Consider the following 26,946-nt stretch of genomic DNA (forward strand, 5'->3'; position numbering starts at 1 on the left):
GCGTCTAGATGCAGCTGGGTTACCGGGCGGATCCCAGAGCAGGCCCCGAATCCTAATGCATTTTTCAGTCATCGACGGAATCTGCCACGGGGCTTCAGCAAACACGTCTTTTCCGTGCAAACAGACAGTTTAAATGGGGAGACAAATGTCCAACCAGATGCAGAAGCGGGGGTGGCCCACCTGGCGATGCTGACAGGAGCCAGGACTCAGGCAAGGAAAGCGAGGACATGGCCCAGGGGAGTGGCAGGGACATCTGGGCAGAGAAGGCTCCAACCAAGTAGCCCAAGCAGGAGGCAGAGCCCAGGAGGTGACCAATAGGAGAGCGTGGCCAGGGTCAGAGCTGAGCTGGGTACAGACCCTGGGCAGGGCTCATGCCTCTGTTTGCATGGCCCTGGCGCCCCATCAGGGCTCTGGGCTGAGGCCAGTAAGTAGATGGCCTGAACTGGTGGCATTAGATGGAGAAGTGGCCATCCATGGCTAGTCCTCCGAGCTGGCCCCTGCTCTGTCTCCCTGTCCTTCCATGCAGAAGCATTAGCTCTCAGGCACAGGTGCTGGAATATTCTCTGGCTGTCTCAGTTTAGAAAGCAGGGCATGCCCAATGCTATGATGGCCAAGACACAGGCCAGCAAGCTGGCTGCTGGGGTGGTTCAGATGTGGCTGGTATGAGCCTGTTGGGGAGGGGAGGGCCCACGAATGGGAAAGCCACCCACGTGGTCGCTGAGAGCAACCCAGGTTCCTACAGTCAGCCTCGCCTGCCAGCTGTCCCCTCCCCACATTTATCCTGCTGGTCACACAGGCAGCCTGGCAAGAGAATACACGTGATTTCCCCATAAGTAACTGTTGAGCCATGTTTTCTGAGTTTCCCTTGTGTCCAAAGACAGGGTGTGAAATGGTCAGGGGTGTGGGATGGGGGGAGGCAGCCCTCATGGCCTGGGGTGGGAATGGAGATTCCCGTAAGTGAGGGGCCGCAGTGGGCACTTTGAGACATGCCCACCCCAGCTGCAGGACCAGCCTTGCCACCGCTGGTCCCATCCCCTTCCTGACAAAGCCCATGGAGAGAAGCTGCTATTGCCCGAGGCCACAGGGAGGGGACCACCCATGACAAAGGCCTCTGGGCACCAACAGTCCTGGGCTCTAATACCTCTTCTGTCCCCTCACCCGTGGAAGGCTGGGTGGTCTGGCCGGTCTCTCCAGGTCACTCTTGCCTCCACTTGTGTTTGTGAAATGTCTCGGGGGGTGGGTGCAGGTGAGTAGATGGACTTGCAGGGGGGAGTGCAGCAGGGACAGCTGGGAGCTCCGGAGCCTGTGGAGATCCTTCCCTACTACCATGTTCTGGCCAGACTTCTCTGTAGTTGGTGGGCGTACCCAGGCAGTGGCCCAAGGTGGTGCGTTTCAAGCCACCAGCGAGAAGCGAGGCCCCATCCAGGCAGAGGTCAGCACGGGTTTGCAGCCCTGTCTCTGATCCCCACTCTGCCCGCTCTGGACAGGCATCTGGCACAGAACCCTTTCATCTGTGACTGTAACCTCAAGTGGCTGGCGGACTTCCTGCGCACCAACCCCATCGAGACGAGCGGGGCCCGCTGCGCCAGCCCCCGGCGCCTCGCCAACAAGCGCATCGGGCAGATCAAGAGCAAGAAGTTCCGCTGCTCAGGTAGCTGCCCGCTCGCCCACCTGTCTGTCCACCTGCCTGCTGTCTTCAGTCAGCTCAGAGACCGGTGATGTTTTCCTCATGGCTCCAACCGCGTCTCCTAGGCCACTCTAGGCCCTCGAGTGGGCATAGTTCCCAACCTGAAGCCTGGGATCTGAGTGGTTGACCAGCCCCACTCTGCACTGTATGGAGGCTTAGGGAAGACTAGGGCTGGCTGAAGGTCCCTTAGGGAGGCCTGCCTGGTCAAGGACCCAGGTTCCTCTGCTCCCAGGACAATTTGCTTTCATGCTACTCCTTTCGGAATCAGGAAGCCTCAGTGAGAGAACTGCCTCCTCCAGGCTCTGGGGCAGCAGAAACTGGCTGGGGACAGTGTGAGTCAGCCTCTGAGCCTGGATCCTGGTCAGGGATCTGATGCCTCTCTGCCCCATCCCCCATCTTGGGCCATTGCCCATGAGCGTCCTGTATTTCGGCGTTCCCCGAGAAGTTCAACTGGGGGTGGTACGGCCCCCAGCCTCAGCCTGGCCAGGGAACATCTGTGCTCTGTAGCAAGGCCTTCTCCACCTGGGGGCTGGGCAGGTGGGCTCTGGGGCCCGGATTTGGGACCCCAGTGTTGTTCCTGGGGTGCCTTCACCTGGGCAGTGCGGTTGGGGCCTGGGCTCTTCCTGCAAGTCCTAGACGATTGCAGCTTCATGGTGTTTCTGCTTCTCTCCCCAGCCAAAGAGCAGTACTTCATTCCAGGTAGGAGAGTGGGGGGCACTGAGGCCAGCCTGGGGGGTGGGGGCAGCGGCAGTGGGTGGGCAGGGGCAGCAGGCTGAGGGGGCCGGGAAAGCCCTGCCCTGGCCCCTCAGCCTCCCGCTCCCGCCTGTCCCTGAAGGCACGGAGGACTACCAGCTGAACAGCGAGTGCAACAGCGACGCCGTCTGTCCGCCCAAGTGCCGCTGTGAGGCCAGCCTGGCGGAGTGCTCCAGCCTGAAGCTCACCAAGATCCCCGAGCGCATCCCCCAGTCCACGGCCGAGCTGTGAGGGCCCCCTGCCTCTCCGCAGCCCTCACCTGCCCCCGCCTCACTAACCCTCCTGGATCCACTCTGGGTTTCCCTCTGGTCCAGCTCTGTTGGGGAGCACGGGAGACCCCAGCGTAGCAGGAAGTGGCTCCCCGCACCCCCCCACCCCCGCAGCCCCTCTGCTTCCAATCACAGCCTACGGATCCTCTCTGGCCCGTGGGGCAGGTTGGCAGCCAGAACCAGGGTAGCTTTTCTCAGTCATGCTTTTGCCTTCTTCCAGGGGATGTGATCCTATCAGATTGAGTTGGATCTTAAGCCATCCTTTAGCTGTTTTCTTTCTTTAAAAATATAAATCTGTGCACATGTGTATGTGTGTGCACGAATAGCTACACATACCTGTCATCTGTGTATGTACATTTTTGTGGCATTTTTAAGGTTAAAAATATCCCCATTCACCCCCCAGCAGCCCCATCCATCCTTCCTTTGAAATAGGATCAGTTTGCCTTGCCAGATAAATTCTTCTGGGAACCCCTTTGTTTGAGTCCCAAATAGTCTCAATTTGGAAGATAGTCTCATGTCTGTCATTTATGAATGTGTAAGTTCTCTTCATTGCCTTTTACAGACGATTAAACAACAATGAGATTTCCATCCTGGAGGCCACTGGGATATTTAAAAAACTCACTCATCTGAAGAAGATGTGAGTTACCCACTGGCGGGGAGGTTGCAGGCAGGACTGTAGCGGGGGAGGGAGAAGGCAGATCCTGGGTGTGTGGGAGCTCCCAGGGGGAGGCAGGGCTCCCGTGCAGGAAGTCGGCAGCGGGGAGGGGGGTCCTCAGCTGCATCATCCTTCTGCCGCCTCCCGTCCAGCAATCTGAGCAACAACAAGGTGTCGGAAATCGAAGATGGGGCCTTCGAGGGCGCAGCCTCTGTGAGCGAGCTGCACCTGACTGCCAACCAGCTGGAGTCCATCCGGAGCGGCATGTTCCGAGGCCTGGACAGCTTGAGGACCCTGTGAGTGTGCGGGCCAGGGAGCAGGGCCGGACTGCCACAGGCAAACCCAGGCCAGGCCGTGGGCGTCTGCACTGAGAGGATGGGAGTCCCCCCTCCCCCCTAACTCCAGCTTGCAGGAGGCAAGGGACAGCCAGGGACCCTGACTGCGGTGGGGCAGGTGATCAGATGTTGCTAACTGTGGTTCCCTGGGGGTGGGGTCGATGCCTGGTGAAGGGGTGAGTGGAGGTGGGCCCTTTTGGAGGTTCCCCTCTCACTGCCCTCTGATCAGGCTGCAAGAGCACCCACATGCGTTGAGTTCAGGCGTGGCCAGCACGGATGCAGGCAGGGGGGCTGGGAGGCCCCAAGGTGGCGACATTGCCGAGGTGACCTCAGCCGGCGCAGACAGGGAGCAGGGATGGCCCGTCATCTCTGGGATTCTAGGATCCTGTGACCCAGAGCCCGGCCAGAGCTCACCAGACATCAGGACTCAGTAGGATCCTGGGGTCCTCCATCCCTCCAGAAACGCTGCAGGGAGCCCCGTCTCTCCACCCAGGCAGCACTAGCTCTTCCGATGAGCATGCAGACCCTTAGAGTGTGCAGTAGACCGTGCTGTCCGGTTGGACTTCCTGCAGTGACAGAAGTGTCCCGTGTCCGCACTGTCTAGTCAGTGGCCACGTGTGGCTCTGCAGTTCTTGACGCGTGGCTAGCGCCACCAAGACACAGAACTCTGAATTTCATTTCATCGTAATTATCAACAGCTACACGTGGCTGACGGCTGCCCCGTAGGGCAGCGCGGCTCCCGACGGCACCTGGCTGGGTTTCAATCCCAGCCCTGGGGTAGGGCTATCGATCTGCTTTCCGAGCACATGTCATGGGATTCGTGTAAAGGAGAGGAATATATGAGGGCATTCCCCGGGGGTTTTTGTGTTTATCTGTTTGTTTTACAAAAAGGGGATTCTCTTTGTGCTGTGTTTTGCCACTTGCTTTTGTCACGTGTGAATCTAGTGTGGCTGTTTCCCCAGGCTGTGCGTACAGGGCTGCCCCGTTCGTCCTTAGCCTGGCCAGGTACTCCTTGAACGAGGGTGTCGTGGGCTCTTCAGCCCTTGGGTTCCCTGCGAGGGAGGCTTGGAGGGGGACGGAGGAGAGGGGCGGGGCGGCTGCTGGGGCAGGGCCAGGAGAACGGCCAGAAGCCCCCCACCACATGCAAACGACCGCTGCTCTTGTGGGCAGCTGCCACCTTTCCAGTCTTGTGCTTCCACATGTGCGTCGGCATTCGCACGCACATGTGCGTCGGCATTCGCACGCACATGTGCGTCGGCATTCGCACGCACATGTGCGTCGGCATTCGCACGCACATGTGCGTCGGCATTCGCACGCACATGTGCGTCGGCATTCGCACGCACATGTGCGTCGGCATTCGCACGCGCATGCGCACCTGCACACGGGGTGCTTACATGTCGGTATTTCTGAATGGCACCCTAGATCCATTTTATTTAGTGACCTGCTTTGTCCTTAAACACGACGCGAGCACCTGTACGTATCATTAAAGTTTCTTTTACAACATTATTTTGAAGGACTAGGTATTACATAATTATTGGAAATTTGGGCTATTTTAGTTTTTGTTATAAGCAATACTGTCATTGATATCTTTATCATGAAATTCTGTGCCCATCCAGGATTTTTCCCTTTTGATAAATCCCTAAAAAAGCCTGGCTGGAAGAAAGCATGAAGGGCCCTTTTGGGGCCTTTGGTGCCTCTCACTTCCGAGTCACTCTCCTCCGGCCCAAGTGTGAAAGTGCCCATTCACTCACACCGACCCTGGGCATTATTATTATATATTATTATATTCTTAGTAATTTGTCAAGCAAAGATTCAATATGCTTACATGTCCTTGATGACTAGTGAGTTTAAACATTTTTAATCAACGTTCATAAGCCATTTTAATTTCTTTTGTGAATTGCCTATCCTGTGTCAAGCTTGGTTTTGTTTTTAGTGGGGGAGGGGAATTGAGCCAGGTTTTTGAGGGTGAACAGAGACTTTCGCAGATATACATGAGGAAAGGGGTCATTCTAGAAGGAAACCATAGCCAGGGAGAGGCATGGTGACGCAGGCCCGGATAGCATGCCTGCAGGCCAGAAGAGTCAAGGGTGTGCCGCTCTCTCGGGAGGTGGGCAGGTGCTGGTCTGGGGCTGGGTTAGACAGGCTCCCGCAGGTCACAGGAAAGAGGGGAGACATTATTCTGTGGGGGCCCCTGGGGCTTCAGGCTGGACAGGAACACGACTGGCTGCAGGTTTTAAGCAAGCGTCCCTGGGGGTTGATGTGGAGCGTGGCCTGGGGGTGCCCTGGGCACCCAGGGAGTGAAGGTGGCCGCAGGGTGGACAGGAGAGCATCTAGAGGGGAGGGTCTCGAGGGGAGCATGAGTGCGGGGAGTCCTGGTGCTGTGGCCCCCAACCTCGGCTCACTGCCTCGAGAGGAGGATTTGCGGGGGGGCCTTGGTGGGCAAAGTGCAGGCAGGTAGATGGCTGCAGGGCACAGCACTACCCCCTGCCGCCCCCCAGGATGCTGAGGAACAACCGCATCAGCTGCATCCACAATGACAGCTTCACGGGCCTGCGCAATGTCCGCCTCCTCTCACTCTACGACAACCAGATCGCCACCATCTCCCCGGGGGCCTTCGACACCCTCCAGGCCCTCTCCACGCTGTAAGTCCAGGCCTGGAGGGCGGGAAGGCCTGGGGCTCCGGCACCAGCCTCCGCGCCCCGGCGGCCGCCTGCACTCCCAAGGGTCGTTACTTTGAAAGACTCACTGGGGGTGTCGGGCCCTCGTGGTCTGTGGGGTCCCACTGTGTCAGGATGCCACGTCTTCATAACTGCTGGCCGTCTGGGAAAGAGTGCTGGGTGGCCGCGTGGCCGCGTGGCCAGTCCGTGGCGGCGCGAGAGGGCTTTGCAGGGAAACCGCGCCTGGCAGGGCGTGCTGGTGGTCACACGGCCGCCTCTTCCAGAAACCTTCTGGCCAACCCTTTCAACTGCAACTGCCAGCTGGCCTGGCTGGGCGACTGGCTGCGGAGGAGGAAGATCGTGACCGGGAACCCGCGGTGCCAGAACCCGGACTTCTTGCGGCAGATCCCCCTGCAGGACGTGGCCTTCCCCGACTTCAGGTGTGAGGAAGGTAAGCCGCGGGCCCCTGGGCGGGAGGGAGGAGGCGGGCTGGTCCGCCCTGGAGAGGAGGTCTCCCGTGCAGGGGGGCGGGGGGAGGCCCTGGTCCGGGGGTGGGGCGGGGAGCAGGGAGACCCCCTTTTCGTCCTGCACCTACCCCTGCCTGGTGGCAGCTTCATGTAATTTTTAAAGCAATAATATGCTTATTGTGTAAAAAATGGGAAAGTATGGATAAAAGAAGGAAATAAACACTACCTATTATTCCATCACTCAGAAAAAAGTCACAGTTCACATGTTAGTGTATTTTTTTATAGAAGTATGCCTCATGCAGGGAGGGATCTGCCGCCTGGCCGTGCCTCAGCGCTCCAGGCGGACGGCTTCACCGGGTCCGTGAGGGGCGGTGGGACCTTCCCGGGCCCCCCGCCTCCCTGTGGGAAACCCGGTCACTTCTCACACCCATGTCTGTTTCCTCCGGATTCCCAGTCTCTTTCCTGCGGCCCCTCCCTTCTTTCCCCGCACGTGCAGCATGTAGCCGCGTCCCCTGACTTCCCCGCAGAGCTCCGTGCACACAGGGCGGATTTTTACCCATGGTGACAGAGCAAGGTTGCAGCTCAGCCCACTGTCCCTGTTCCTGAGCCCTGCCACTGCCTTCAGCCTCCAGCAGGCCTGGCCTGCCTCCTCCAGCCCTCCCTGCAGCCCGCTTCCGGACGGGCCCATCCAGGCCAGGCGAGGGTGGTCCTGGGTGAGGAGCTTCAACTTTCACACCAAGAAAGATGGTCAGCATATTTTTCTAAACAAAATCAGTGGTTTTTCTAGAGCAATTTTACATCCTATTTAAAATTTCATACTACTCACATGTATATTTTTATATCATTTTATGTAGTAATAACTTGCTGGTCTTTAAAAAAATTTTTTTTAATTTAACTTAATTTTAAATTCTAGTATAGTTAGCATACAGTATTATTTTAGTTTCAGGTGTACAATATAGTGATTCAACACTTCGGTCCATTACCCGGTGCTCATCACAAGTGCCCTCCTTAATTCCCATTGCCTATTTTACCCACCCCCCTTACCCCAAAATTCTGTTTCTTTTTAAACCTAACTATGTATTTTGGGCATTTTCTTATGCCATTAAGTATCCTTTGAAAACAGTATTTTTTCCCCCAAGAAACAGTTTCTTTCTTTTCTTTTTTTTAAAGATTTTTATTTATTTGAGGGGGAGAGAGAGAGAGAGAGAACACGAGCCAGGGGAGAGGGGCAGAGGGAGAAGCAGACTCCCCGCTGAGCAGGGAGCCCGACGTGGGGCTCGATCCCAGGACCTGGAGATCATGACCTGAGCCGAAGGCAGACGCTTAACCAATTGAGCTGCCTAGGCGCCCCCTCCTTTTATTTCTCTTATTACAAAGCGAGGCATCATCGTTTCCTTAAAAAGCAACAACGGACAATCCAGAAGAGTAAAAAGGTCACCAATGTGTCCCCTGCTCCTGCTTCCCAGCCCTGAATGACTCCTGTCACTAACCCGCTGTGTGACCTTCCTGAGCTCTGTGTGTGTGTGTGTGTGTGTGCGTGCGCACACGTGGGATGCACGTAGGATCTTGCAGCACCGTCTGTGCGGGCATTTTCGACATGACAGTCGCTGTCTGGAGAGTGTCGTGATGGCTTTAACCAGCCTGCTGCTTGGCGTTTAGGCACCTCCAGAGTGCTGCCAGGAACATCCTGGGAGACGGCTCGCTTCAGCTTTCCCCCTTAGGAGAACCTGCTCGAGGTGAAAGGGTGTGACGGTTTGGGTGTTGCTGCCAGGAGGCGGTGGAATGCAGCGGTCGAGAGGGCCGGCGTCCATTCCAGTCCTGTGCCACGTCTCCCAGCCTGGGGCACCTGGGGCACGTCACTGAACCACTCTGCCCTGGGTTTCCTCATCTCTGTATTGGGCTCATAGCATGCCCGCCAGAGAGCTGTTGTGAGGATTCCGGGAGTTCGTCCGTATTGCACGGTGCCCGCCCGCAGCCGGCCTCCCTAACCGATAGTCACAGCCACCTGCTCCCTCGTGCCCTCAGCAACACCTGCTGTGGGGTCCTTGTTATTACTCCTACGCCCAGTCAGAAGAAAGGAAGGCAGAGGCCTCTCAGCAATGTTTACTGAATGAATGAATGAATGAATGCATGAATACCTGAAGGACGTGTGAGGGGAGCTGATTCTGTGTCAGCCGGATGTGGGTAGAGACCCTGCGTTGCCGCTGATCAGCCTGAATGTAAAGTATACATTCATTCATTTATTCATTCAACTGATCTATTTTGAGGGCTACTGTGTGCCAGGCTCTGCTCTAGGGCCTGGGCTCCTTCTGGGAGCAAAGAAGAGGAAAGAGACAAGTCTCTGTCCTCGTTGTGCTTGCATTCTCGGGGTGCTCATGGCCCCCCTTACTGCACTGTTAAAGAGGTGATGTTCCATATGGTGTCTGGCACGTAGTAGGTGCTCAAGAAATGGTATGGTTGCCCTCCTCCTTCTGTGCTGTGCCTTCGTCCACCTTGGATCTGAGGCAGGGGATTGACCCAAGACCCATCTCAACTTCAAAACAGGTCCAAGGGGCTTTGTTCCTGGTGGGGAAGGGGTGCAGCCAAGAGGGGACTTATGGGTGCCTGGGGGAGTGTCAGAGAAGTGGAGAAGGGGAGTGTCTGCGGCACCGTGGAGTGTGACCCTGGCAGCAAGAGGCCCTAAGAAGGCCTGTCCCGTCACTGACGAGGCTTCGGGCCTTCCTCCCCAGGCCAGGAGGAGGGGGGCTGCCTGCCCCGCCCACAGTGCCCCCAGGAATGCGCCTGTCTGGATACCGTAGTCCGATGCAGCAACAAGCACCTCCAGGTCCTGCCCAAGGGCATCCCCAAGAATGTCACGGAACTGTGAGTAGCCCCAGGCCTGGTGTCAGAGGACAAGGTAACCAAGCCCAGGTAGTAGCTGGCTAGGGCGTGGAGGTAGGGCGTGGCAGGAGGCGCTGGTTCCAAGAAGGCTTTGAGCTTCTGTGTGATACCCTCTGCAGTCACCTGACGGCGTGAGTCACCCACAGTGAGTGCTCTCTCACTCTCCGCTGACGCCGGCTTTTAAAATAAGAAGTAATGTGTGTTTTCCACCTCACATCACCCCATGAGCATCCCTTCTGTCATGAAAACTCTCACAGAAGTTTATTTTTGCTGGCTGCATACTTTTCCACCCCATGAATCTACTATGATCTACATAACAAATCCCCCTTTGTCGGATAGTTGTTTCCAATTTTTTACTAAATTGTATTATGATTATAAATAGTGCCGAGGTGCATATCCCTTCAGTGAAGCTGCTAGTCCAAGAGCGATGCGTTGTTAGGACTGTCGCTGCCTTTTGCATGATGGCCTTCCAGAAAAGTCGTCTTTGCACCCCTACTGGCCGGGTGTGGAAATGGCCTCCCCACCCTCACCTCCCCCACCCCCACCCCGTCAGTACTGGGCATCATGGTGCTAAAATCTTGGTTGATTTGGGTGTGGTATCTGAGCTTATGTGGGGGTGTGGATGTCAGTGTGTGCGACAGACAGAGATGGAGAGCTGGGCTTCTTCAACAGACACCCCCAAATAAGAGGCTGTGGTCAGTCCCCGACTCCTCCTGTCCCCCTGGATTGGTCCCTCCAGGCCTCCATGGCTGTGCTTTTCTTTCCCTGCAGGGAGCGTGTGAGGTTTTCATTTGTGTTTCTTTCATTACCAGCGAGGCAGGCTACTTCCTCCCAAGCACATCAACCACCGCAGTCCTTGTCCTGTGATGCCCCACCCTGTCCCTTACCCAGTTTTCTATCATCCTGTTAGTGACCCATTTTCTCCTTGGTGCCTCATAGCAACCCTGAGCATAATGGAACAGTTGGGACAGCCTGCCTTCTTTGACCGAGGTTGCTGAAGTTCAGAGGCTGGGAAGATCTCTTTGATTTCTCTAAGCCTTTGTTTTCCCAGCAGTCAAATGGGGCCACGGGGGTGTATTGACAAGAGCCGCTGAGAGGCTCACATGAGATGGGTGGGAAGTCACTTTGTATGATGCAGTGTTGGGTCAGAACGAGGAAGGCCCTGATTTTGCTGCTCTCTGGGTCTTTGGCGGGGGGCGAGCCATCCCGGGGGCTGTAGTTGGTGGGGTTCCTGGGCAGGGAGCCCAGCCGAGGTTACAGCTCCTGGTCCTTGGGTCACTGCTTAGCAAGGATGGCTTGGGGCAAGTAGGGGACCTTCACAGCATCTTGAATCCTAAGCACCACCCTGTAGACACGGGGAACCTTCGGGAGTGTTAGGAGGATTTCTGGTGGGCTTGGCTTTGAGGACAACAACTTGGGTGGTGGTGTATATAGTGGGTCCCAGAAGGGAGGCCAAGGAGTGGGAACAGACAGAGGCAGCTGCAGGAGTCCAGGCATGGGTGACGGTGTGCAGTCGGGGGAGATGTGAGTCTGGAACACAGCAAATGAGCAGCGACTGCTAGGCGGGAGAGTCTGCGGCCCTGGGGCGCTGTTGAGTGAGTAGGAGAATCACCATCAGGGTCCTGAGCCTGGGTGGTTAGGCCATGGGGGTGATGGCTGATGGAGTCAGGGGAAGCCAGTTTGGGTGTAAAAGCACCGAGCTCAGGTTTGGGCCTGCCTGGGTCCAGCCTCACGCACCTTGCCAGCAGGTGCACAGGGGCCCGACTAGCTGGCAAGAGGCCTGGCAGGTGGGCCTGGGAGGGACTAATGTGCAGATCAGGCCTGTCTGGCCAGGAAAACGGTGGGGCAGACAGGGGATGGGAGAGGAGCCCAGGAGTGAGCCCTGGGGGGTGCCTGCCAACAGGGAGGAGGCTGAGAGGGTGAGGCAGGGGCAGGAAGAAAGCCAAGGGAGGCTTTATGTCTCAGTGCTTTTACCAGGTTCTTTGGCTGGCACCTGTCCACATGCTTAAGTGAGTGCATATATTGTCCTCCAATTAGCGATTCTGGGCCAATTGTGTGGCCTGCGTGGAGGAGAGGAGAGGAGCCAGCAAGGCCCCAGCTGCAGGGGAGGCTTCCCCAGCACGGCACTAACTGGTGTGTTCTCTTCTGTAGCTACTTGGACGGGAACCAGTTCACACTGGTTCCAGGACAGCTGTCCACCTTCAAGTACCTGCAGCTTGTGTGAGTATCCAGGCCTCTCGAGGATCCCAGGCCTGCCTCAGAGGCCAGGGGGGCCCCTGGTATCTAACCGTCTGGCTCCAGCTTTCCTGGAATTCCCTACCACCCCACTTCTGGCTGACCCGGTTTTGAATTTTGCACCGTCCCTCCCAGAAGGTCCGTGCGTAGAGCTGTGTTACCACCTAGTGGTCATGCTTGGGAATGGCATGTTCCAGGCTGCCTTGCGTTGGACCCTGTCCGCTTCTGCCCAGCCCATCACCCCAAGCCTCCCTCTGGGCTGAGAATGATTGTTCATGAGGGTCATCCCGGCAAAGAAAGGAACCAGAGCAGAAGAGGCTGACGGAAAACTTCTCAGTTCAACCGTGGCCCTCAAACCAAACATGAAATATGGCAGTTACAAATACATGTCTGTGACTACGTTTTTCTTTAGGCTAACATCTTTTTCTGTTATTTCCACTTTTGACCCTTTATGTCCCAGGAAAGTATATGAGATAAGCCTCCGAATAACTTCAGTTCCTCTTAGCCTTCCAGCCTAATTAACACCTCACCTCAGTTGTCTTATCTGCTCATTGGCCAGATTCTCCCCAAAAGAAGTCCAGATAACATTCCATCTTAGTTGGGCTTGGAGCGGTGCTCCTCAGGTGTGGTCTATGGACCAGTGGCCACTAGAGAACTGTTTGTAATGGGTCCGCAATTAGATAAGAAACTTGCACCAGAATGCAAATCAATGTCTTGCTTCCTTGGCTGAGATGGTGTTACTGTAACAAGACTCTTAGCTCAACTATGTTGTGTTTAGTGTCCTAAGTGATTTGGACTTTTGCAGAAGTTCCTGGTTGTGGGACATTCAGTTCAGGGACTGGCTACTCTGAGGAGCACTGGCTTCCAGAATCTCGAAGCTCCGGTGTATCTGTCTTTGCTAAAGACCTAGCAGATGTGTTTTGACTGTCCCCATGGTGGGGAGGGGAGGGAGGGCGGTGATTTGGTGGCTGGTGACAGAGTAGCGTAGACACAGACAGCCTTTCTCTGCTCTGATTTGGGGCAGCCGCATTGGTGGCTGGGATACCCTTGGGAGGAAAGGAAGGAGAGAGGACCAATGTGGGGCCAGTCCTTGCCCATCACAAGGAGGGGCCACCCAGTGTGCTGAGCGCTCAGTGAAGAACCTCAGTGTGTCCTAAGAACAGTGGACCGGTCTTGAATGAGATTAGTTAGAGGAATGTTCACTAAGAGACACTGAAGGCAGGGCATATGGTTTCATGTTACAAATATTTCCTGAGCCAAGAGCTGCATGAAGTGAGGCGACACGAAGGCCCCTAAATCATGGGCCCTCCCCTGAAGGCGGTGGGCTGGTGGGCATGCAGGAGGGAGACTTGGGGCACATAAAGTCATGGGACTGATGAGTGTTCCAACAGAGGGAAAGACACATTAGGGGTGTGGCTCAAAGCGGTGTAGGGGGGTGATGGAGTCAGTGGGGGGGGGGGGCTGGGGCAGAGGCAGAGCCACCAGTGGGCAGAGGGAACAGGGGCAAGAGAATTTCAAGAAGGGTAGCAAATCCACGCCAGGCATGCGGGAGGCAGTGAGGGAGAGGTGGGCCAGAATCCAGAGCACCTAGCAGGTGTCTGGGCTAATTTTGTAGGCAAATGGGAGCCACTGCGGGATTTGGCAGGGAAGTGACTTAGTCAGATCTGTGTCTTAGTCAGATTTGTGGTGCCCACCCGTGTGGAAGATGGATCAAAAGGGGGCAAAGCTGCAGGTGAGAGATGAGGTAGCTCCTGAGCCAGAAGCTGGGAGAGAGATGGCCTGAGTGAGCAGAAAGGGAGAAGGAGGAGGCTGAGAGAGAGGAGGTGGTGGGGCGCAGTTTCTGGGTTGTCAGGGCTGTGGACTGGGTGGGTGGGGGGAGAAGCACAAGATGTGGACCGGACTTGGAGTGTCTCTGGAGGGGAGTTCATAAGCCAGGGCTGCTGGGCCCACAGAGGAGGGCACTGTTGCCTGCAGAGGGGAGGGAAGCCTGGAGCGTCCCCGAGGCTCCCAGAGTGGACTACAGGGAGAGGGTCTGCAAGGTAGGGTTGGCTGGGAAAGCAGCTTCACCAAGAGACTGAGAAGGAACGGCCAAGGGGGTGGGGGTAGTGGTGGTGTGGGAAGCCAGTCAGGGGTCTGAGGAAGAAAGGACAGGGAAGCAAGAGGTTTGAGAAGAGGGGTATCAGCCGTGACCCTGGGTGGGCTTCATCACTCTGAGACCTTGTGTCTTCATTTGGGAAAAATGGTGGCTACTGTCTCCCCCATTGGATTGTGGGAGGGCTAGGAAGGAGCTAGCTAAGTGGTAGCAAGAGGAGAAAGCACAGAGCCCAGTAGATCTGGTAGTTCGGAGGCAGCCCATCTCCTTGGTGGGAGCATTTCCAGAGTGGAAGGGGGCAGAAGCCTGGGGTGGCGATAAGGAAATGGAGACAGGCAGCCCTGGGGATGTAGTGGGAGTTTGGGGAGCAGGGCAGAGTGCTGTAGCTAATTGTGCACCAAATGCCCCTCTCTGCTGCCCCCTCCCTTGCCCCCCAGCTGCCACCTGGCTGAGGGAGGGCCACGGGCAGAGTGGGGGAGGGAGGAGCCCATAGCAGAGAGCAGGGTGGAGTTCTTTCTTTCTAAACAATGATGCTTTTTTCTTTTCCAGGGACTTGAGTAACAACAAGATCAGTTCCTTAAGCAATTCCTCCTTCACCAACATGAGCCAGCTGACCACTCTGTGAGTCCTGGGGGCGGGGAGGCGGAGGGAGGGCACACACGCTCTGGCCACTGAGACTTTCCCCACGCCCCATTGGCCTCTGACAGTATCGCCAGCAGGGAGTGGGCCAGGGCCTGCCAGCCGGAAAGAAAAAAACCAGTTTTTTCATTGTGAAATACAGCATTCATACAGAAAAATGCAAAAAATATAAATGTACCATTTAACAAATAGTCATAAAGCTGGCCCCGGTGTGAATACCTAAGGCAAAAAATAGAACACAGCACCCCAAAAGTCCCCCTCTCCTTTCCTGATCATTCCCCCTTCCTCCCGTCTCCAGGCCGTGCCTAGCCTGACTTTTATGGTGATCACTCTTTGATTTTCTTTTCTTTTTTTTTTTTAATTTTTTTATTGTTATGTTAATCCCCATACATTACATCATTAGTTTTAGATATAGTGTTCCATGATTCATTGTTTGTGCATAACACACCGTGCTCCATGCAGAACGTGCCCTCCCCAATACCCATCACCAGGCTAACCCATCCTCCCACCCCCCTCCCCTCTAGAACCCTCAGTTTGTTTTTCAGAGTCCATCGTCTCTCATGGTTCTTCTCCCCCTCCTATTTCCCCCCCCTTCATTCTTCCCCTCCTGCTACATTCTTCTTCTTCTTTTTTTCTTTCTTAACATATATTGCATTATTTGTTTCAGAGGTACAGATCTGAGATTCAACAGTCTTGCACAATTCACAGCGCTTACCAGAGCACATACCCTCCCCAGTGTCCATCACCCAGTCACCCCATCCCTCCCACCCCACCCCCCACTCCAGCAACCCTCAGTTTGTTTCCTGAGATTAAGAATTCCTTATATCAGTGAGGTCATATGATACATGTCTTTCTCTGTTTGACTTATTTCGCTCAGCATAATACCCTCCAGTTCCATCCACGTCGTTGCAAATTCTTTGATTTTCTTTACAGTGTTGCCATCTACATATGCACTTCTATACAAGGAAGTTTCATTTTGCACATTTTTGAACCTTATATAAATTGAATCATACAGGATATATATATATTTTTTGTATCTGGCTTTTGTTTACCATTGTGTTTGTGAGATCCACTCCTGTGGGAAGCTGTGGTCTGTTCATTTTTATTGCTGTGTAGTATTCCTTTGTAGGACTGTGCCATACTTCCCTTATTCATTTCACTATTGCTGGATGGTTGGGTTGTTTCCAGTTTTGACTGTTGTAAACAGCGACTTCCTGAACATTTTCATGCCCGTAGTCTGAGCTATTTTGAGGACTGTTTTAGTTACATCCCAAGCCATTGGTCGGAAAGTATAGCAAACATCCCTTACATTGGCCTGTGGCTTAAGAGCGGTATCTCACTCACCTTCTCCACACCTCACTTTACAGATCATGTGCCAAGAACTGAAGAACTTTCCCTTAGGTTCTACTGTGGTCCAATACCCAGAAAACAGTAGAGCCAAGACCCAGAAAAAAGGACTGGGTCATGACCCAGCCAGACCCCCCAGGAGCAGAATGTGGGCCCGAGGCCATGAAATGCTGGTTCTAGGTTCCCCACCTGCGCTTATTTGCCCCGGGGTCTACTTATCAACTGGGTCCCATTTCAGAGGCTTCCTGAGTCTGCGTGTGAAGCTGCCATCAGCTGGGGTGATTCTGCCCCCCAGGGGACATTTAGTCATGTCAGAAGCATTTTGGGGGGTCACGGCTGGAGGAGCCCTGACACCTCACGCGCAGAGGCCAGGGTTGCTGCTAAACACCCAACAAAGAATTGTCCATAGTGCTGGGGCAGGGCAGTCCCGGTCTCAGGGATCTGGCCCCTGCGAGGGGACACAGAGCCCGTTCCTGGGACAGGAGCATCTCCTTGCTCTCATTATTTTAGAAACAGCTTTATGGAGGTAGAGCTGATATACGGTCAACTGTACATACTTAAAGCCCACAGTTGGCTACATCCTGACTTATGTTCCCATCCATGGAACCCTCACCACGACCAACACAGTAACCACTTCCATCACCCCCAGAAGTCTCCTCCTGCCCTGTGACAGCTCTCCCCCCCGCCCCCCCACCGCCGGCCCAGGCCACCAGCCGTTGGCCTTTTGTGGAGGAGTTCGCTCGGCCCAGAGTTTTACGTGAATGGAATCCTCCCACAGTGCTCTCTTTTGTTTGGCTTCTTTCAGCCGGCATAGTTACTCTGAAATTCCTCCCTGTCACGGCATGGCACGGGGTCGCTCCTTGCTCCTGGTCTTCCACTGTATGGCTGTGTGTCTGTCAGTCTGCTGACGGACATGTGGGGCTATTATGAGCATCATTTCCTTTATTGTCAACCTGCCTGTCTGCCCTTGATGGATTCATTTATTTGGAAGTCTTGGGGGGAGAGTGATGTAGCCTGTGGACCTAGGAAACTGAGAAGCTGACTTAAAAACCCAGCTTAGGGACTTAATTACAGCACCCTGGGGGAGTTCTGTCTCCCTGCGGGGCCTCAGTCCTCATCTTTATGATGGGGGGCAGTCACAGTGCCTTCCAGGCCCATAAGAGCTTCTTTTTTTTTTTTTTTTTAAGATTTTATTTATTTATTTGAGAGAGAGAGAGAGAGCACAAGCAGGGGGAGAGGCATAGGGAGAAACAGGCTCCCCGCTCATCGGGGAGCCCAACTCAGGGCTCGATCCCAGGACCCTGGGGTCATGACCTGAGCTGAAGGCAGTTTCCCAACCCCCTGAGCCACCCAGGTGCCCCCGTCACAGCTTCTTAATGGCAAATCTCTAGGTGGGTTTGGACTTCCCCTGCCGGCTCCGGGAGTGAGGCTGGGCCTGATCAGGGGGCAATTTCACAGGGACCCCACCTCCGGCCCTCGCTGGGCAGCCTCCACAGGGGAGGGCGCCCAGTCTCCTTCCTGAAGGCTGGCTGGGAGCCGGGCACAACGCTGAGGGCTTCACCTGGGCCATTTCCCCTTACCCACAGAAAAGCCCTATCGAGTTGTCATTGTTTTTGTCCTTGCTCTGCAGCTGGGGGAACAGATGGAGGCATAAAAGGGTTGGGGGACGTGGCCGGGTCACAGGGCTTACTGGTCCAGGGCACAGCCCGTAGCCCCTTCCATGCTCAGGCCTCCCTCATTTTGCTGCTGAGCAAACTGCCCCCGCACCCTGAGCCAGCCTGCTGGGGCCTGGTCCCTGACTTGGCGCCGCCCCCTCCCTGTCTTGGTCTCTCCTTCCTCCTCCCTCCCCTCTCCTGTCCTCCCTTGCCCTCCCTCTCTTCCCACAGGATCCTCAGCTACAATGCCCTCCAGTGCATCCCTCCTCTCGCCTTCCAGGGCCTGCGCTCCCTGCGCCTGCTGTAAGTCTCCCTGCCCTTCACTCCCCCACGAAAATCCAGCCCATGGGGGGCCCTGCGGCCTCAGTAGGGCCAATAGTGTCCCAAGACGGGAGGCCCGTCCATGCTCATTCAAGCGCCTCACGGAGGCTGAAGAACGGATGGGAAACTCTGAGAAATGGGGGGTTGCTGTATGCCCCACTTTGTGTTTGGGGGAGCAGTGTGGGGGCGTGGCATCCAACATAAGGTAGCCCCTCGTTTGCATATGAGTTTCCGGCTCAGGTGGAGAATGTTCGAAAGAGATTTGTGAACCTTTTCTAAGAATTCCCACTGGGAGGTTTTTGCCCTGTGATCAAAGCCCCCTGTCACGCCTGTTGGGAAGGCCTCTCGAGGATCCATGCATGGGATCCCCCGGCAGCCCAGCCTGGGGCACGGGGACATTCTTTACCCTCAACCTGTGGCTTGCCATAGTAACTTTTTTCCCAAGAGGGAGCCTACCCCTCAGGCTCGCTGGCCAAGGGAGGGAGGGCACAGGGCCGCACACATGTTCCATTTGCTGTGTAAACAAAAATGGTGCTTTGGGTTGTGACGGCAAAAACGAGTCCTCCAGAAGGGCTGGCACAGGGTTGTCTACGTGGATTATGAGGGGCTCCCTCTCCCTCGCCAGTGGCTGGCAGGGCTGTGTCTCTGAGCCGGAGGCCGTCTCCCTCCGACACTGACGGAGAGACCCGTGGATAAGCACGACACACGCCTCCATCAGTTCTCGAGTCTCTGTCCCTGGATGAGGCACCGACGGCCTCTTCTCTCCTCAGGTCCCTGCACGGCAATGACATTTCCACCCTCCCAGAGGGCATCTTCACAGACGTGACCTCCCTGTCTCACCTGTAAGTAACTTCGGCCCAATTCTCGAGGCCTCTTTGGATTTAAACAGAACTTGGATTCGGGGAAGACCCCCTCCCCCCACCTCCTGAGACTGGCAGAGTTTGTGGCTTTTGCCCTGAAACTAATTGAGCTTGTGAACTTCAAACCCTCCCCGGCTCAGACCCTTACACGTTCAGTTTCATCAGTCCCGGCAATGGGGTTTGAGGACAGTTCTTCACAAGCGGTCGTAAGAGCAGTAATGCCCCTTATCGACTGCATCAGCTGGTTTAATCCTCACAGCCTTCCCTCAACATGGGTACAGTGATTCCCATTTTACACATGAGGAAACAGGCCCAGAAAACATGAGAAGCTTGCCCGAAGTTGCACAGCTGGCAGGGGCTGGAGGGTTCTGTCTCGAAAGCCCATGCTCTTAAGCATGACACCACTCTTGCGCTTCTGACTTCACAGGGTGGGGGATAAGCTCTGGATGTTACTACCCCCAAGAAGTGGTATTATTCGATGTAGAATTGCTTCCAAAGCCATTTAGCTGGCAGTACCGTGTGGATTTTTAAAAAGCAGTATGCTCAGTTCCTCAAAAGGCTAAATGTGGAATTACCCTGCGACCCGACAATTCCACTCCTAAGTGTATATCCCAACTAATTGGAAGCAGACACCTTGTACACCCGTGTGCATAGCAGCTTCCTTCACACACTAGCCAAAAAGCAGAAACAACTCGAGTTGTTGGACAAAACGTGGTGTCTACGTACAATGGGATCTTTTTCAGCCGTAAGAAGGAAGGCAAGTCTGGCACCTGCTACAAACACGGAGGAGCCTTGGAGACATGCTGAAGGCAATCAGCCAGACATTAAAGGACAAATGCTGTCTGATTCCGCTGATGTGAGGTACAGGGTAGTCGACCCCACAGCTGTAGGCAGGAGAGAGGTGGCCTCCAGGTGCCGGCAGCAGGAGGACCTGGGGAGCTCTCCTTCAGTGGGTACGGAGTTCCTGTCCGGGCTGAGGAAGAGTTGGAGAGCCAGAGAGGGTGAGAGTTGCACAACATGGTGCGAATTGATGCCACTGAACCGCACACTTAAAATGGCCAAAATGGCCAATTTTATGTTGTGTATATTTTTACCACAATTGGAAAAAAGAAAGGAAAAGCAGTGGGGCCGTGACAGGACCATCCTGCTTCTGGGGCTGGGGCTGGGTGCAGAGCATTCTCTCCCAGAGTCCCAGCTCCAGGCCGAGGCAGGGATCAGGCCAGATGTACCGCAGCTGGGATCCCGGGTGTTCCTGGGACTTCTTGCTCTCTGCCCACACGCACGTGCGCAGGGCCTGAGCGGGCGCCAGAGAGCCTTCTGGGGCCCCCAGCTTCACCACCTGAGGCTCATTCATCCAGCAATCTCACTGGGTTTTCTCCGTTGTAAGACTCGCCGTCTCTGCATATCAGTCTCTGAAATCATAGCGTATCTTACAAATGATCTGTATATTTAATATGGTAATATTTCTCTGCACCTCCCGAAGCACGTTAAATCAGTAGTGCATTAACAACCTTAGACTTGAGGAAAGAAATAGTAACATGTACTATTTATTGAGGGTCTGTCTGGGACAAATGCTTTACTATGTGTGAATACCTTATCTGTGGTGTTTTGTTTACTCCAAGACCGAAGTGAGAAGTAGGTATTGTGCTCTGCTCCAGTTCCGCAAATTTGACAGGGACTGCCTTGAGCCCACGGTGAAGATTCTAGTGCTGGTCTGGACTCCGTGGGAAGAGTGCAGTGATTGATTAGTAATGTCTGCCGTGGGAGTGAAAGGGGAAAAGGGCTCTGTCCTAGGTGGTAGGATTTATTATTTCCATTTTCCACTTACTATTTCTTTCCATTTGTTTATTTACATTTATTATTTGTATTAATTTGCATTTATTACTTACATTTACATTTTCCATTCAGGCCCAGGTTCAGAAAATGAAGCAGCTTCCTTTGGTCATAAAGCTAGGAAATGACAGAGACAGGATTGGAACTTAGGTGTATCTGATTCCAAAGCTATTTCTTTATTCTATATTGCCTCAGTAAATACACCCTGAATAACCACAGTGACTCAAGTGCTGAAGAATTTACTACCAAGAGGTTTCTGTCTTCTGCGACCCTCAGGGATATTATAAAGCAAATTTAAAGGCAGCAGTGACTAACTCTGGGGAAGTCAAGGAGATCTGCAGAGGTGGTGATGTTGATGCTGCCATCGGAAAGGGACTAGCTAGGGGTTTGCCATTGGAGAAGATAGGGAAAGACATTCTAGGAGGAGGGAACAGCATGTGCAAAGGCAAGATGGCAAGAAAGTAAATGACATATTCAGGGATGTTGTCCAACATAGGACATGGGGGTTGGTTGGGTGAGGAACGTGGGGTGGGAAGAGATGAATCTGGAAAGGAACTTTGGAATTCCATTGTGAAGGGCCTTTTGTGCCATGCTAAAGAGTGTGGACTTCATGTTACAGATAGAAGGGAATCGGGGAAGAATGAAGTGGTAGAAAGCTCCTGGAAAGCCATGGTGACATGTAGAGGCTGGCTGGCATGGGACGAGGCAGGAGGGAGCCTGGCTGGAGACAGTGGCTCTAGACAAAGGCCAGGCAGGGGCTGTGTTGGTCATTGCTCTTGATGATTCCCGTTCAACAGGGCCTTGTTTCCGTCTGTGTTTGGTGGTTAGTGGTTGTGAGCTCCTTTTTTGCTGATGTTTGGAATTCTGAGGACCTAAATTAGAGATGCTTCTCTCCAGAGAGCATCTGTGCTTATCTCTGTGGGCACCAGGGCAGGAGTCACCCAAGAGTTAGCATCCAGTGTCCCTGGCTCCTGGAGGTGCCCTTTGTTCCTATTGTGACTCTGGTCTGGGCCTTTCCTCTTCACTAGCAGTATGCGGGGGGCTGGGGGGCAGTAGGCAGAGGGTGTGGTGGAGGCTGAGGTCTGCCATATTTAAACCCCTTGAACCCTAGGAATCAGGATGTGTGGTGTTAGATCCTTGTTCTGTCATCAACTTGCAGTGGCATCTCAGACAATTCATTCATCTCTTCGGGCCTCTTGCCTCGCCTGTATCCCAAAGGTTATTTCTAAGGTCCACTATGGTCCATAGGCCATAATGATTGTGAGTGCTCATCACTGCCCTGGGCTCCAATACCCTGCACACTTCTCTGCTTTTTTTTTTTTTTAAAGATTTTATTTATTTATTTGAGAGAGAGAGAATGAGAGAGAGAGAGCACATGAGAGGGGGAGAGGGTCAGAGGGCGAAGCAGACTCCCTGCTGAGCAGGGAGCCCAGTGCGGGACTCAGTCCAGGGACTCCAGGATCATGACCTGAGCCGAAGGCAGTTGCTTAACCAACTGAGCCACCCAGGCGCCCACTTCTCTGCTGCTTTTAACTTTTGTATTTACTTTGCAGTTAGCTCATCTTTCCTCCATTTGTCCATCCATCCATCCATCCATCCATCTCTTCATCAACGAATATTTACTATGTGCCAGATCCTGTGCCAAGGTTCCCCAACATCATTCTTCATTTCTCTAATCTGGCATTTTGTTGCCTCTGATTTACTGCGTGCCGGGAAACTAGATTCCGAATTCATTAAGAATTCGGTGTGAAAAGTAAACATGGAATGATGAAGTAGATCATGGTATGCCCACAGGACAGAAGAGCAAGTAGTTAGAGAGTTATGGCACTGTAATTTACTATTTGATGAAAACGCGGGATAAGGAAAACTACGCTGATTTCGTGGACGTACATATATGAACACAAGAACTGGATGGGAATACACAAAAATTAAATCAGTTACATTTGTGGGATGATGGAGGATTCTTTTCTTTTTGAATTTCCTTTGCTTTCACACTGAGCTCTGTGCATTCCTCATGCCTTTGGGCAGGGCTGGGGTTAGGCTGGTTCACAAGCACTCCCGGGCTACCTGCTGGTATCAGGCACAGCATGGAACGGGGGTTCCTCCGCTCAGGAAGCTTCAGTGCAGTAGAAGGAGACAGTGAAGCCCACAAGCACATTGCCTGAGAGGAGAATGGGCAGAGGAGGTATGGGGCAGGTGAAGGAGATTTTGAAGTTTTAGTACGTGCTGAACTCTAGAGTCGGCGGCTCTGGGAAACAGCCTCAGGAGTGCTACTTTGGTCCCGGTTACAGTAATAGAAGCCTTGGTGTGAACACTCCGAGTATCTGCCGTTTCAGCTATTTCCAAGTTACACCAAAGATCAACAACACGCGATTATTTATACTTCGGCTAGAGTGTAACCCTGAATCACAGCCCTTTTGGGTCCCCACCACTGCGCCTCGGCTGGGCCCGTGACTCTCCACTCCCCACTGAGCTCACAGTCACTTTTGGTGGGAAAAATGGTCCCCAGGTGAAAGTGAAGTAGTCTCAAAACCCCAGACTTTGGGTGAATGAGCGTGGGAACGGTTGAAATCAGGTGCAGAGTTGGCTCTATATAGAAACAAGGAAAACGTGTGGGTCAACCCAGAATTTACTTTTGAATGTTATATTGACTTTGGAAGTTTTTATTATTCTTTATTATTCTTTTTATGTAAAGAGTCAGAAAGGGACACTTAGATTGGAGGTGCACATGGGGCGCCTGGCTGGCTCAGTTGGTGGAGATTGTCACTCTTGATTTGAGGGTTGAGCCCCACTTTGGCTGTAGAGATTACTTATAAATAATAAAAAAAAAACTTAAAAAAAAGATTTGAGGTGCAGTTTTGCTGCCATTTATGGGGGGGACGAAGGGGAAATTGGCATTATGACAATCCTGACCTGTCAAGGTCTCCACATTCACAGTGGCCTCAGTCTCTGGCGCATTTTCTCTAAAAGAGCTACAGGACTGAAAGAAGAAGCCACTCATAATTAACTTTCAGCTCATGGCTCATTACCAGACCACACTCCTGCAGTGCAGTACAAAACAAGTATTTTAAAATAAAGTCTGTATTGACATTTTGAATAACATAATCACATTACCTTGCACTTTTTATGTTAAAAATATTAATCTGCTCAATGTGAACATTTTAAATATAGCACAATTTTTGTATTCCTGTTATTTAGAAAGTCTTTTTTTTTTTTTAAAGATTTTATTTATTTATTTCACAGAGAGAGACACAGCGAGAGAGGGAACACAAGCAGGGGGAGCGGCAGAGGGAGAAGCAGGCATCCTGCCGAGCGGGAAGCCCGATGCAGGGCTCAATCCCAGGACCCTGGGATCCTGACCTGAGCTGAAGGCAGACGCTTAACTGACTCAGCCACCCAGGTGCCCCAAAAAGTCTTTTTTTTTTTAAACACACTGTAGCTTCAAAAAAATTAGAGCATCTGAGCTTCCTCTACCTCTAGCAGCCTGGCACTGTTCAGTGGGGAAAGGAAGGTATCGCCGCCTATCCCATTAGCCAGGATGGATGCTGTCAGCAGATCAGGACAGAAAAAATTAAACACACGTCGAGGTTGAACTGGCCTTCTCTTCCACGCTGCATTATTCCCTTGGTGCCCATTTTAGGTTATTTGTGCTTGTCTTTCTGCCCCCCCCTCCAGATTGTAGGCTCTTGCTTGAGTCATAAAGTGAGCCCCAGAGAGGTGACGCGGCTGCTCAAGGTCAGGGGGCAGGGAGGAGCCGCGCTGGGGCCAGACTTGCCCAGCCGCCTAGAAAGACTGTGCAGTCATCAGCTGGGCTATTTTGGGGAATTCCTGCTCAGAGTTGCAGCTGCTTTCATCAGACCCAACACACCTCGGGGGATCGGCTTCCTCTCTATTGCCCAGAAACAGGTGGAAAAGGGCAGCGCATCCGTTGGTCACTTAATAAACGCGCCCATTCTCATTCTCATCACACAGCCTTGTATTTGCAAAATAGTGTTGCTATAAATGAACTGCCCGCCCCGAGGCTCTGATTTTTCTCTTTGCTGGACCGAGGAGCTCTGGCCCCTGCATTCCCCCAAACCTGGCTCCACTGTAAGTCAGGGAGTTGTTGAGTGTGGCTGTGCAGTGTTGCGGGGTGGGGGTGAGGGAGCAGGCCTGGCCTGCTGCTGCCGGCGAGCGTGAGCTGATACAAGGCAGCTCTGAACATCCTGCGTGCGCTTCCTCTGTGACCTAAAGCCTACTTCTAGGCACCTGTTCCAGAGAAATGCTCACACGGTTGGAAACAACCAGAATGTCTGGCAATAGGGAAATTGTTCAGTAAGCTGTGAGATATCCATTCTTTGGGATGCTATGAAGCACTTTGACAAAATGCAGTGGATCCCTTATTGCTGACCTGGAAAGATCTCCAAGACGTGCCACTTAGTGACAAGAAGCTGCTCGGTAATGATGTGCAGGAGGGGGATACACTTTGTGAAGAAGAACCCTAGGTGTTGGGGGATGGGCATTAAGGAGGGCACGTGATGGAATGATGACTGATGAATCACAGACCTGCACCTCTGAAACCAGTAATACATTATGTTAATTAATTGAATTAAACTAATTTTTTAAAAAAGCCCTAGGTGTAACTATGGGAGAGACCGGAAGGCTACAAGCCTGGGTGTGGTGACCGTGTGACCACGGGTCCTTCTGTGGTTGGTAGGGACACTGGGGGCAGCCTTTCTTCGTAATGTGGATGTATTGTAATTTCTTTCATTCTATTGGAAACAAGGCTGTGATCAATACCACTGCGCAGATGTCTTTACACACCTGTGCAGGTGTATCTGAGATAAACTTCCAGAAACAGAATCGCTAGGTCAAAAGGGCACTGCATGGGTGATGTGATAGATACCACAAAACTCCCTGCTGTCGGAGTTATAGGAATGGGCCTTTTTGAAAAATATTAAGGTGACATTCGCTTAATATAAAATTAACCATTTTAATGTGTATAATTCAGTGGCATTTAGTTAGTACCTAGTTCCCCACATCGTGTGAGGCGGAGACTTTTGTTGGCAGGATTTGGAAGTGGTTTACAATGAGAATGCATCCATGTGCTCCTTGTTTAATTAAAAATGAAAAGAAAAATAAAAGAGTGTGGGCTTCAGAGTCAGACCGCCCTGGGTCTGGAGCCCGGGGCTGCCTTCACTAGTTGCGTGACCCCAGGGAAATGACTTCGTCCCCGTGAGGCTTGATTCCCACTGTTGGGGACGGAGAAGAAAGCTTACACCGTGGGGCTAATGAGGAGATTCGATGCAGGGCCGTGGGAAAGCAGCTGGTTCATCCCAGCAGGAAATGGGGGCTCCTCCCCGCCCATGCACTCTGGAGGCAATGCACTGATTGGCCCTGGCCTCAACAGCTCCGGTTCAAATCCCACCTCCCCCCTTTTTCTGTGCAATCTTGGGCAAGTGCTCAACCTTTTTGAGCCTCTTTCAACATGTGCCATGGGGAGAGCGGGCTGTGGGGAGGACTGAGAAGATGACACATAAAGGGGCGCCTGGGTGGCTCAGTCGTTAAGCGTCTGCCTTCGGCTCAGGTCATGGTCCCAGGGTCCTGGGATCGAGTACTGTATCAGGATCCCTGTTCAGCGGGGAGCCTGCTTCTCCCTCTCCCACTCCCCCTGCTTGTGCTCTCTTTCTGTCAAATAAATGAAATCTTTAAAAAAAAGAGAGAGAACACATAGGAAGTGTTGGAACAGCGCCGGCTGCGCCGTAGAGACTCACGTCACGGGGGCTGGTAGGATTTCTGCCCGCCCCTGGCTGAGGGCCCGGCAAGCTCAGTGCCTAGTGGGCGAAGGACCCCATTACGGAAGACTGCTGCCCTCTGCTCTCTGATGCAGGGCCATCGGGGCCAACCCTCTGTACTGCGACTGCCGCCTCCGCTGGCTGTCTGGCTGGGTGAAGACCGGCTATAAGGAACCGGGCATTGCCCGCTGTGCGGGGCCCCCGGACATGGAGGGCAAGCTGCTCCTCACCACGCCTGCCAAGAAGTTTGAATGCCAAGGTGAGCCCAGGAGCACGAGCACAGGGGCTGGGGGCGGGGGTGGTGGGTACAGGGTTGCATCCCCACCACCTGCTGCTGGGGGCCCACGGGACCCGCCTAATCCTGGCAGGGCCTTCCAGGGGCCTCTGTGTCCCCGTGGTGACTGGCTGAGTGGGGGGGTCAGGTGGCAGGAATGAAGCACCTGCTGCTTGTTAGCATGGCTACCTTCTGGTCCTGGCGTACAGCGAA

The 26,946-nt window shown here is 53.6% G+C and overlaps 1 protein-coding gene across 4 annotated transcripts in view; it reads left to right on the forward strand.

Moving 5' to 3' along the window:
- Positions 1 to 26,946, forward strand: part of SLIT1 (slit guidance ligand 1) — a 164,948-nt gene that overhangs the window by 124,058 nt on the left and 13,944 nt on the right. For all 4 annotated transcript variants that reach the window (XM_036111605.2, XM_036111606.2, XM_036111608.2 and 1 more), the window contains exons 14-26: positions 1,488 to 1,651; positions 2,363 to 2,386; positions 2,523 to 2,667; positions 3,272 to 3,346; positions 3,517 to 3,660; positions 6,198 to 6,341; positions 6,641 to 6,807; positions 9,553 to 9,685; positions 11,855 to 11,923; positions 14,580 to 14,651; positions 17,903 to 17,974; positions 18,763 to 18,834; positions 26,555 to 26,718. In XM_036111605.2, coding sequence (XP_035967498.2) covers positions 1,488 to 1,651; positions 2,363 to 2,386; positions 2,523 to 2,667; positions 3,272 to 3,346; positions 3,517 to 3,660; positions 6,198 to 6,341; positions 6,641 to 6,807; positions 9,553 to 9,685; positions 11,855 to 11,923; positions 14,580 to 14,651; positions 17,903 to 17,974; positions 18,763 to 18,834; positions 26,555 to 26,718 — 1,445 coding nt within the window. The remainder of the gene's footprint in view (positions 1 to 1,487; positions 1,652 to 2,362; positions 2,387 to 2,522; positions 2,668 to 3,271; positions 3,347 to 3,516; positions 3,661 to 6,197; positions 6,342 to 6,640; positions 6,808 to 9,552; positions 9,686 to 11,854; positions 11,924 to 14,579; positions 14,652 to 17,902; positions 17,975 to 18,762; positions 18,835 to 26,554; positions 26,719 to 26,946) is intronic.

Source organism: Halichoerus grypus, chromosome 7 (genome assembly GCF_964656455.1).
Source record: "Halichoerus grypus chromosome 7, mHalGry1.hap1.1, whole genome shotgun sequence".
Classification (NCBI taxonomy): Eukaryota; Metazoa; Chordata; class Mammalia; order Carnivora; family Phocidae; genus Halichoerus; species Halichoerus grypus.